The 12492-nt window shown below is 40.9% G+C and overlaps 1 protein-coding gene across 12 annotated transcripts in view; it reads right to left on the bottom strand.

Moving 5' to 3' along the window:
* The window catches only part of ABLIM2 (actin binding LIM protein family member 2), a 270175-nt gene that overhangs the window by 59267 nt on the left and 198416 nt on the right, over positions 1 to 12492 (bottom strand). For 4 of the 12 annotated variants that reach the window (XM_090035514.1, XM_090035516.1, XM_090035517.1 and 1 more), the window contains exons 12-14: positions 12010 to 12108; positions 4869 to 4970; positions 4239 to 4292 (exon numbers count right to left, since the gene is read on the bottom strand). The exons of 2 other annotated variants lie outside the window; for them this stretch is intronic. In XM_090035514.1, the coding sequence (XP_089891640.1) occupies positions 4239 to 4292; positions 4869 to 4970; positions 12010 to 12108 (255 nt within the window). The remainder of the gene's footprint in view (positions 1 to 4238; positions 4293 to 4868; positions 4971 to 12009; positions 12109 to 12492) is intronic. 6 more of the 12 variants (XM_090035520.1, XM_090035521.1, XM_090035523.1 and 3 more) reach the window with 4 other exon arrangements.

The following is a 12492-nucleotide window of genomic DNA, read 5'->3' as shown; positions in this document are numbered from 1 at the left end:
TTATTTGGGAAGGATTTCTTAAAGCTAAGCAGTGTTATATGTGTAGCAAGGAATTTTAAAATAAAATTGTGTTGTATGAATTAAGCGTGCAATCATTGTGAAATAGTGCAATCAAGCAAACTCCCCCAGCCAGGCGCATCAAATGAATCAGTAAATTGTCTGGGATCTGATCTTTCTCTATTCCATAACCCACTAAGACAGAGAGGTTGGGCCCAGGCTGTGGTTGGGGTGGGTGGCAGTGGTGGTGCTGGGAGGGGAAGCTATGGGGTGGTGTCGCGGGGTGGGGTCCCTAAGGATGGCCGTGATCTCTTAAGGCTCCTCGACCATGCCAATTTGGCTTGATGGGCACTTTCTTTTCTCACCCACCACGTCTTGATGTAAAAGTAATGTAGGGAGGCTGCCTTCACATCTGGTCAGACACGGTCCCGATGGATTTCCCTGGGACCCTGTGGGTCCCCAGCCTTATAGGCTATATGCGTGACTCCAACCATCCCTTTACCATGCCCCAAGCCTCACAGATAGTACTAGTGTTGTCTCATCTAGGCCTTGTTATAATTTGGCCCCTTGTCCTCACGGGACTCTCTGCAGCCCTGTCTGCGCCCTCAGTGCTCTCTCCGCAGCCCTTGTCGCTGTGCCCCTCAGTGCCAGGGTCTGTGCACCCCAAATGCCATGCCCTCTCTGGTGCTGGGGTCCCCATGCTGCAGTGGGCCCCCAATGAGGCCTCTGCCTTCCCCAAATAGCTTCACCCAAACCAGCAGTGTTATAAAACAACAACCAAACATAAGCCCCTGGGCTATAACATAACACAAACTGCAGAAGGTGTGCTCTGCCCCTTTACGTTACTAGAAGCAGCACTTAGGCCTCTTCCCTTCACTCACTCTAGGAGGGCTCCTTCCCCCTTGGCCAACGGCAGAGAGCTCCACTCCCTAGTCTTCGTCCTGGGGTTTATATGAGGCCAGGGCCCTGCCCCTTCCGGCCAGCTGACCAGGTGCAGGCTAATTTCCTCATTAGCTGGTTGCCAGGGCAACCTGCACCTGGGCTCCTGTCTGGCTCTTTGGGCTCTCCCTAGGTAGTTTCTGCTCTTCTAGGAGCAGGCACCTAAGTGCCCTGAGACAGGTGGGCTGCACCCCTAATTGGTGCACCCAATTATTTTATCAGTACACCCCTAGTAATTGGTGCTACTGCACATTAGCGCAAATGAATGTGTTTTTTAGTGACATTAATGCACATTAGACTCAATCTACCGTGCATTCGTATGGGCTTTGCCCACTGCACAGATTTAGTCTACTTTGCTCGAAGCATCTTGTGTAGACACACCCAGAGATGCCTAGCAGACCTACATATCAACAGGTACAAGCTTATTTCCATCTTACACCAAGGAATATCAGGAATATTCCCACTAAAATCAGTGGACTTACAGAAATACAGACTGGACATAACAAGGAGAAGGTGGCCTTTGGTCATGTATAATATCAGACGGAAAACCGGTCAGAGTAGAAAAACCCCCCTCTCCATCGAGTCCTGGCAAACTGGTAGATATAAAATAAAGGTGACATGCTCATGGCCAGATTCTTGATTACGAAAATCTATATAGCTGTGTTGAACTCGTCTTAGATATGTTGATATTTTTCTGGACGTTTTAATTTACATATAGTTAGTGATTCTCTTCAACCTTATGTAACAGTTTTTGCCATGTCAGTAGCACTTTGCTTTGTTTGACTGTTTGTTACCAATGATTTGTAGCTCTGCAGAAGAAAAGAAATTAAAGGCTTTGGACAGGTTTTGCCATTTACTATTTATGCTAAAGCCAAGCTCTAAAATAAATGGATTCCATCTCATTATCATGGACATAACCTTGGCTTATGCATATTGTTATTGTGAACCAAAAACATCTATCAAAGTCCAACACCTAAAGCATATTAAAGCACTGCTGAGGCCTGCTTTGTTCTGAGGCTTAACCAGAACAGTCTCAGAGGTTATTTAAATGCCATTGATTTAAACATGCTCATGCAGTTACTTAGTGTTGAACTCTTCTCTTGTGGTGGACATGGATATGCTGACTCACTCTTCTCAGCCTTAGCAGTATCCAGACAGAAGACTTGATTTTTTTATATTCCTTCTCATCATCACAAAATATGTCAGACTTGATAGAGGACATCATCCAGAATAGAATATACAACACTTTTCATATATAATATAAATGATGAAGAACTCAAAGATGAGGACAAAACAAAAAACAAATAAACCTGCTCTTTTCTGTACAAATTACTGAGGATCTTAACCCATGCACCCTAATTATCACTAAATATATACATATATAAACTCTGATTCTTATCTTTTCCGATTGTGGGGTCTTTGCTGACTTGTCAGTGACATATATTTTGTATTTCTTAAATTTTCACCCTTATTTGAGCCTGTACCCTTCTGCTTATCAGTCAAAAACCAAATTATGGCTACTTTAACACCAGTGCTATGGAAAGTAAAGATATGTGCAGCATTATTACTCCTTTGCACAACCAGAGAGAGTATAGTCATAGCTTGTCTGTAGCTTGCGTTACATTAGGGCCTGGGACATCCGGTTACTTCTGCCAGTAATGCTGTTGTTCCAGGAGAGGAATAGCTGATAGGGAGGTGGTAGCTCAGGGTCCTGCCCTCCCCGGTATCATGGCAGGTCCCTGCTCTCTTTTATTTAGGCTTTTATATTATGTTCATCACTATAGTACCCAAGCACTTTTCTGTAACACAGTATATAACAATGTATCATATGTGGTTTATTCTTTCTTTTTTTTCTGTAGATGGGAGGACTGTGAGTGCAATGGGATGTGTTACACTGGTACACTGATTTTTTTACATTACTTTTAGTTCTTGTTTCTCATTATAGAACTAGCTTAGAAGTTCCCCTTGACTTCTGAGTCAGAGGTAAGTAAAATTCAATGATCCTCTCATGGGATATCAATTTTTCAAGCTCCTATTTGCAATATACCCTGGAAAGCTGGCACACCCATTCATTACAGATCTCTACCTTGTCTTTTTGTAGCATTCCTTAAATGTTGTTTAACCAGTGTGGCAGACAGAAAGGGCTCAGTAAGTGCTGTAACAGTTGGGTAGGTGAATGTAGTGGAAAGACACAAGCCATAAGAATCCTATGTATTATTTTCTTCCAAAGGCAATGATAGGTGATAAGAATTTTTCTCTATGGAGATATTAATGTAATTAGATGCAACTAATTTTAGTCAAGATAACTGTCAAAGCACACTTCAGGCACCAATGCTGGTAATCAAGCTCCACCAGAATGTGGAGGGTTTTTAATCAGTGACATACATAATTATGCAAACACCTTGAAAGATAAAAGGAACAGCATAAGACTCTTATTTGTGAACCTGAAGACAATGTGACTGTAAAAATGATTCTTGAAATTTCAGAGGTTGAAAGCTGGATTTCACTTGAAAAGTAGTTAATAGCTTTTATAAAACGGGAGCCTAACACTATCTGATATTCTTAGCAGTTTTTGAAGACGGGCTTTGGTTCCTTTTTGAAATTGTCTCTTTTCCTGTTGTGCTTAAAACATGTGCAATGTATATATTTCCTTCTTAAAGTCTTATGTTGAGTGAAATTATCTGTATAACAAAAGCATTCTCTGTGTGTTTCAGTTTGGTTAGTGATTCAGATGCCAACTTTACTATCAGGTCTGCCCCTGCAATATCAAAAGCCATCTTGGTCAGGTAACAGCTGATAAAAAATAATTTGTATACAATGGATTTAACACGTATAAAAATGGGTCTGATACCATGATGGACTTAGAAGATCTTGAGAAACAAAGACTGGTATTTAATATGCACCATATTTCAAATAATTTAAGTTTATTTTCTGCTGTAATGTAGAAGCCAAAATTACCTTAAAATTAAATATTCCCCAGGGTAGCCTGAAAACAGGAAAGCAATGTACTATGTTTAATGCATTATTGTATACTTCTGAAAATAAGATCAGTATTAACTTTAAATTAGTAATGCTCAGTGAGATCCCATTAATTCAGTAACAGAGCCACTTACTGAGTCTTCAGATTTCATGTTATGAAGAGTTATCTATTTCTGTTACTTAATTCTTTTCCTTTTTTTTTTTTAGTCAATAGGGATTCTGGCATAATTAAATGCAAACGCGATAGAACTCAGTGGTACATATGCACTTCCTTGATAAGGACATGCGTAGAAAATACTGCAGCAAAGAAAAGCAGACTGTACCATGCTGTTTGTAGATAGGGGGTTTCCTATAGATGTTATCTTTTACTCCAGTGTCTGAGGAAGAGGAAAGAAAAAGGAAAGAACAAAAGAGTAAGCAAGCAGTTTAGACAGCATTCTTTCTGTCTAGTCTCAAAAATCAAAACTCTCAGACAGAGACCATTCACCCATCATTATAGGTAGTAGCCACTACTTCTCTCCTTATCAGTACATGCTTTAAATATTGTGGGCTGCCTGGCTGCCCAAGTCTTACTTCACTCCTAACAGAATATATATTAATATGATTCCTTACCCATTAGTTCGTTTAGAAGGTGGAAATAAAAATAAAGGACAAAAATCTTGGGCTCACACCATGCATTCAGCAAGCCTATGTAAACACAAGTACCACGTAAATATAACTGCATTTTGCTAGGTTTAATATGAGTTTGTCACCTTTGGTTTCTCCTAATGCAGACCTGTTTATACATAAAATGTGAGAAGTATATTTAACTCTGACTTCTCAGACCAGCTCTAGTAGTTAATATATTTTCACTCTTCAGAAGTGAAAAACATCATTGCTGTTGCTGTTCTATAGTTCAAAATTAATGCAAGAACTATGACAATTCATCAACTGAGGATTCAAAGCTGGCCTACCTGGAATATGGAAATGTCTAGGAGCCTGCTGATAGACAGAAGGTGAAGATTTGCTGTCTGAGTACATGGATAAGCTCGGAGTGCTCCGACCACTTTCACTGCCTCCAAGGGGAAGAGCAAAAAAAGCAGATAAAAGAAAAAAATGGAAAGCAAAGTAGAGTACTTCAAGCATAAAAGCTTACTCAAAATGACTTGTTAATCCAACATTTTTAAATAAACAGTTGTTTGTATAATTGAATATTGTTTACCAACACTAGTTTCTAACGTGATGCTCTCAGCAAAGGAAATGAAGTAGAAAGGCTCACACTTTAATCAGGTCTAGAAAATGGAGTTTGCAATTATGTATACTTGATAAATTATATATACGCTTCAGACCTTCATCTTGGTTTCAAGATCTAAAATTCTCTTTTCAAAACCTGATGTTCCCATAAAAAGGGGAAAATTATCCAGAGATCTGTAAGGCCTTTTGCATACCATTAACTGGAAAAATATTTGAGAGAGATTTCAGCAAAGGTAAATGTTATGTCATTAAATTACAGCCTGCTCTTAATCCATTAGTGAAAAATAATATTTAAATTAGCTGAAAGCAGGACCACACCAAAAAAAAGAAAAAAAAAAAGATGTTATAGTTGAGTCAAGGCTTTCCGGATGTATACATTACAAAAAGCTGCTGTTCTATTATTATAGTACTATTTTAACTTTTCCCCAAAGGTAACTCTCCTCAGTATTTTATGTATATGTAAAAAGGGTTGGATTATCAAGTCATGGATATATAATGCCATAGTCAACTTGGCTGAATTTTAGAATATATAAAGTATTTGTTTTCATTTTTACTCTTGATTCATCAAATACTGATCAAGTTCCACTTACTTCCTTTCAGTTAAACCTCAGAGAATACTCTATGGCATTATAATGCTGCTTGGCAAACAGAAAAGTAGAGCTTTACTTTTTTGGGACTTGTAAATTCCAATTCATTTGTAGCAGTGTTAAGCAACTGGAAGCTGAACATGGCACTTTTACAAAACATAAAACTGCTGTTAATTGGCAATATTCATTTTAGTGTGTATGGTGAGCAAAACTGATGAATATCAATGACGAAGGTACAGTAGTTCTTTTGAAGAAAAGACAACAGTTCAGAACACAAGTTTTAGACGTATAACCAAGCACTGCTATAGGTGAGAGAAGGTATTGTGGGTAACTTTGGGTGAGAAGAGACCATGCCCATAGCAGACCCAGAAAATTTGACTGGTTGGGGCATGGACTGGGAGTTGCTCTTCTCCCCCAGCCCCCCACGCCTCCTAACAGCTCTGGGGCTATCTGCAGGAAGGGAATGGGGGAGAGGGAAGGAGGAGTGAGCTGCAGGTTGTGGTTTTACCCAGCCTGAGCTGAAGGGGGAGGGGGACCTCGGGGAGCCGTGAGGCAGGGGGGCTCCAATATACCCACTCCCCCTCCAGCTCAGGCTGGGCAAATCCCAGCCTACACCTCGTTCCCCCTCCCTTCCTGCAGACAGCACTGGGGGTGGGGTGGGGTGGGGCTGGGCTACATGAGCCCAGCCCTGATCTTGCTATAGATTGATGTTAAGGAACAGAAGTTCCTTAAGGCACTCCAAAGTGGAGTGCTTTCATCTGATCCCTCATTAGATGAGAGTTAATTTGCTGCATGATCAGCCACTTTTAAAGCACTTGTGCCACGACCTGGCTGTAGAGTGCTTTTAGGGGGTCGATTGCACAACAAATGTTACTTCTGTCTGAACCCAGTATTTCAGTAGTAACCATAATGCCCAACCCATTGCTACTGCAGCTGATGGAAGTAGTGCCATGGAGATCAGTGGATGGAGGAAGAATTTATGTAAGAGCAGAAGAATGTGCAGTGTCACTAATTAATCAGTCTTTATTTGGGGCCTTTTACTGTCATATTGCAGAATGAAATGAAGATAATTAACACCCCCCTAACTACTGGGAGTCACTTCAACTATCTACTTCATAGCAATAATTTTATAAGATCATTGCTCCAAAGTTAAAAAATATTCTGGACAGTTTTGAAATTGAAATTCAAGAAGCATTAGCTAACATTTTATTTTACCTCCAATACTCTTTGTGGAGTGACCTTAAATCTTCCACACGGGGCAGCCTGCGTGGGAGCCTAAGGCTTTCTGCCTTAGGAGTAGACCAGGAAAAAAAAGGGTGACTGAAGAAATATCAGTTTGACCACTGGTACCAGCTTTTTCCTAGGCACAGATTGTTTCTTCTATGCTAGATCAGATGCCAGGGCCCAACCACCTACACAGCCAAGATACAACTTCATCCTAAATAGACAGTATGGAGTAGAAGAGCTTCCTAGTTAAGGCTGATGCTTTGCTTTTATAGTCTCAGTTATTATGAATCCTCTTGTTTAGGGTTACCATATGTCCAGGTTTTCCCAGACATGTCCTCTTTTTTGGCCATCTGTCCTTGTGTCTGGTTGGGTTTTTAAAATGGGAGCAAATGGCCAGGTTTTTGCTCTCCCTCTGCTTTCCTGGGCTGGCTTCTTGGGACTGAGAGCGGTGGGCGAGGTGACTGGCTGTCAGGGGTCACATGCTCCCTGTGCGGGACAACACATTTACCAGCCAGATCCAGCTGCTCTCCATGCTGCTGGGCTGTGCTCTTAGCCACCTGCCTGCTGTGCTGCAGCTGGGCACATGCTCGGGACATTTATCGGCCACATCAGCCAAAAAAAGCTGATTGTTGATACTGTCAATTTTCCTTATATCAGTGCCAGTCTGATATGGAACTGACGTACCAGTGCACCTCTACAAATTTTAGGTCCCTAAAAGATCCTGTGTGGATAAAAGCCATGAGGATGAGGAATTTCATTGAGCTGGAAATGATATAAAGAGTGGGATTCTTTAGAGATCATTTCTTTCATGTACCAGGTACCAGGAAGAGGCACTGAGTAGAAAAGAGCTGAGGAAGAGAGGACAGGGGCAGGGAAAGTAAACACAGAGGAGTGAAGGCTGTAAATCGGCAAACTGCTCTGCGTGGGGATCATTTGCATGATCACAGCCTAAATTTGCATTTAGAAGGGATGCAGGCAGGCAGGAAGCTATTCTTGGGCACCCTTACACTATGCAAGCTAACACTTACATTATATAAAAGGTTGTTTATGATTGTGAAAGGTAGGGATATAGCTGGATTTTGCATCTGACATACAAAAACATTTCTCATAACAAAACATACTGAGGCTTGTGACAAGATCCACAGACTCATTTTTTTCTCACTTATAACCCTCCTAACTGAGACTTCAGTGGGAATTGTATCTTGTTTGATGTTTGCTTGGGTAAAAAATAAGTTAGGATTTCAAGACTGGCCTCACAAAAGATAAAACTATTGGGAAGAAAACTTTTATAAGGTTTTGGTTTGGTTCTGTGCCATAAGCAGCCACAGGCTGTGACCCAATCCACTTTCTAGACTATGTGGGGCGAAAACATAGAATCATGAACTCTTTCCTGGACTTGGTTTTATTTAACTTGGAATGAATCTTGAAGGGTTTACTTTGAACTTAAATATCAACCACAGAAACAGACTTGTGTCTCTTGGCTTTAGCAAGACAGGCTGCCCTTTTGCCCTTGTATTTGTGCAGGAGACTGGCAGGCCTCAAAACATGTTGCCTTCTCCTACTATTTGAGAGCTGGTCAAAAAGCCTGTTTTACATCTCCTTAGGCTCAATTACATGCTCTCTGCTCTCTAGCTCTCACTTTCCAGACTAGCTTTTCATACTGCAGCATTTTCTCTTTCTTGAGCCATGGGGAATATGACAAGATTTGTGTAGATTTTGTAGCCAGAAAGCTATCATAGCTGAGCAGCATGCCTTCAAACCTCCCTACCCTGGGATTTCATAGTATGAATTCTGACCACTGTTTCAAAGCGGGGGCAGTTACCACTGTAACTGTGGTCTTTCTTACATTTAGATGTTGGGCCCATTCATTAGGCCAACGAAACTTGATTTCTATTTGAAGTCTTTAAAATAGCAACTGTTTGTTCAAGCCTTTGAAACCACTGGTCGCATTTACACAAGAGGTTTACTGTGGAGCTGCCTAATTAGTTAGCCCTGCACTGTTGTACCCTCATGCCACAGCTAACCGGCTAGCCCAACGCTGGAGACCCTCATGCTCAGCCAGATCCTTTGCAGCACGTGGAGCTGGGCTGGAGTAGCTCCAGGTTCACGGGCTGGCCCCTGGGACCCCTGCCAGCTGGGCCACTCCAACCTGGCTCAAAGTGTGCAGTCCTGGGCACACATTCAAACCTGGCACCCAGGAGCAAAAAACTCCAGCACACATCACTTCAAACTCATTGTACATGTAAATGAGTCCACCAAGTACTACAACAGATTAAAGGGACATTCCTGGGGAAACCCATATATTAAAATAAACGAGGTGAAGTTCGCTGTTTTCTAAAGAGCGGACTTTTACTCCACATGGGCTGCATTCTTGCAGACTCCTTGACTTTAAAGGGACCACAGTTAGACTAATGCCGAGCAGCATTTCATAAAATCCTACCTTATGTTATTATTAACTGTCATAACAAGCTGTTGCTTGTATGGGAGGTGAGGAGGGAGTGCAGAAACTCAGGAACAAGTCCTGTGACAAAAATAATGAAGGCAAAGCCGTCTGAAGCCACGAGAATTTTAATTCTCTTAGTGGCAGAGAGGTGCCTTTATTTCAGAAATAAGGACAAATATTGGATAATTAAAGGTAAGATTCAGTTTTGAATACAAAAGGTCAATTTTAGTACTGTTAACCAGTGTGTCGTCTTGAGATATGTTCAGGTTTATCAGACAGCCAAGCATATTTCTAAGTATTTTGAATGGAAATAGTAACAAATGTCTTATTTTGATACAAAATAATGCCCATGTCAACTGAAAGTTGTTTAACTATATTTCATTTATTTTTGGTCCTGCAACATGAATTTGTCCATGTTTTTTCTCATACTTTAACAGGCAAAAGAACAGCACATCATTAACCTCAAACACTTACCAAGGCAAGGAATGAGGACATTCTAGTACTGAGAGGAAGGATCTGGGAAGTAGGACAGAAGGACATATCCTAGGGAGTCCTTTTTTGGCTAGGCCACTTACTCAATGCATAACAGTAGGGTAACTATGACCCATAGGCTTCAGTTTACTCATATAAAAATACTTACCTACCTCACAGGGCTGCTGTGAGGCTTAATTACTTAATACTTGCAAAGGGGTTTGAGTTCCTTGAGAAAAGGTGCTACAAAAATGCAAAGTAATATTATTGTGTTTGGAATAGATGGATGCCACTTGAAGGACTGTTTTCCAAACAATATCAATAAGAAATTGTTCCTGCATATGGCAACAGCAGGTAGGCCTGAACATACTGACCTAAGTGTGATCAAGTAAAAGTGCTGCTAAGCAACTACTGATCAGCTTTCAAATGAGAGCATTTCACACTGTGTAATCATGCAGTGCAGCACACAGACAGGTTTTCTAGCTAAATACATCAACTCTGACAAAACCTATACGCATAAAAGAGTGTCTGTGCAGTGCCTGGTCACGGTGTGCTTCAGCCCTTCGGGAAGGGGGAGACAGAATCTTTGTAGGTAGATTGTTGTTTAAAATAGTATCACTAGGTTTATAATTTATTCTCTCTCTCCAAAATTCCCTCTTCAGCTCATATTTGTCAAGGCATGAGCCTGGTTCTAGTCTCATTTATACCACCAACACTCCAGTGACTTTTGTGGAATTATTCCTGAGTGAGTTGGAACCCGATCCAGACCTACCTGCTGTGTTTTCAAAGGGACTGAACACCTGCTACTTATATACCTTGGGGGAGTGTTACATGTCACACTTAGCATCTGTTAACATCTTAGCATCTTAAAATGCTAGCATCCCAGTGTTCAAACAAGAAAACATATGCCAAGTGCTCTTGTATTGTAGTGAAGTTAAGCCTTTTCGAGGGAGGAGTATCTCCCATTCATATTCAGTAACACGTGTTGCCTGAATGCGGGACTGGTCCACAGAGATAATGCGATCAATTAAGATCCCGAGGCTGGGAGCCACACTCCCAGCCCCAGGACCTCATGGAAGTCTCCAACCAGCTCTGGTGCAATCCCAGGGCTGAGACCAAAAATCAGCTGAATGCCCCAAAGTCTTGAACTGGCATTAACATATGATTGCTCAGAAAACTTCCCAAGTCATACTAATGCTTACTACAATTGATCTAAATATAACACAATGCTAAGTATCCCATATAACAAGGCCCTCTGAAAGGAAGATGTGTTTAGTAGTCACTTCCTTTCCTAGCTATGACGGCACATAAAAATAGTGGACACTAGGAGTTGAAAATGGTTGTTATCCATGACTGTTTCTCTTTCCTCTCCACTTTCATCTTTCTTGAAGAGGAAAAACTCAGGGGAGGACACTCTTGTAATCATTAAGCATGCAGTCTTCCTCTCTAATGTCTAAATAACATGTTGAGCCAAAGTGCACTCTGCCTCAAAAGTCCTAGGGATTCCCCCAGTGCCTCCCTGTAATATGCAGACCATTAATAATTCATGTGTATTTGTAAAAGTTTTAATAGGAATAAGGACCAATCTATTGAGAGACACAACACAGGGTTAAATGCAAGCATAGCACCTGAAACTGGCCAGGTTCACAGATGATCAGTGGAGCACTGCTGATTTAACTAGGTGAGGATCTGACCCCACTATGTTTTAATCGTTAAAAAAAAAACCCCAAAAACCTGGCTAATTCTCTACGTGGAAGTTAAAAGGTTGAATACTTGATTGTCCAGTGTTTGAAAGGGCCTTCTTCCAGTAGTCCCTTAGTTTCACTGAAATATGGAAATGAGATTAAACATTTCTGTAAGTTACAACAAGCAAAATTTTAAATAATGTTCTTCCATTTTCACTTCCAAATCCTTTTTTCTCCCCACCTTTAGAAAACATAGAACATTCACTGAAACTAAAAATATATAAAACCAGCAGGTCCCGGAGACTGACAAGGTACGTCAAGAAAGCACTTGCACAAAATTAAGACAAACTTTATTCAGTTGGAAGCCATGCTTGCACAGACATCAACTTGAAACACGTTTGGAGAGGTCTACAGTTATCACAGCACAGTTGGCATTCCTGGACCTTACCTTTGAAGAAAGGGATGTAATGATGTCTGAATGTAGATGTAGGGCTTGGGTGTTGGGGCAGGGAGATGCAGCTACTGGTACCAAGACTCTGAGTACCAGCTAGGGGGTAACAAAGAGTAAGTGAAAATAAACTATTTAGTTCACTTACTGAAAGCCACAACATACATAACACCTTTTTTTTTCCAGGAACATTTTCCTCTTGATGATATACAAGTTTAGAAATTAGTACAGATTTTAAAAGTAAAAATCTATTCTATTTCTAATCTGTCTTCTAAGAACAATACTGGTCATATTATGCAGTTCGATAAAGGCACAGATTTGTAGGTGGAACATCAGAAAATATTCCAGAAAAAGGCACTATGAAGAGCATAACTACACTTTGGGCAAAACTGATGTTGGCAAAAGCTGCAAGATGGAATGACATATGTTCATAATGGGTCTACATGGAATGAAATGGGGAGGTTATTTTTTCTTCCCCCACTA

The sequence above is a fragment of the Crocodylus siamensis genome, chromosome 2, assembly GCF_052110815.1.
Source record: "Crocodylus siamensis isolate JL-2025a chromosome 2, ASM5211081v1, whole genome shotgun sequence".
NCBI lineage: Eukaryota > Metazoa > Chordata > Crocodylia > Crocodylidae > Crocodylus > Crocodylus siamensis.
The sequence above is the reverse complement of the archived record's forward strand: the minus strand, read 5'-3'. Positions and strand labels throughout refer to the sequence as shown.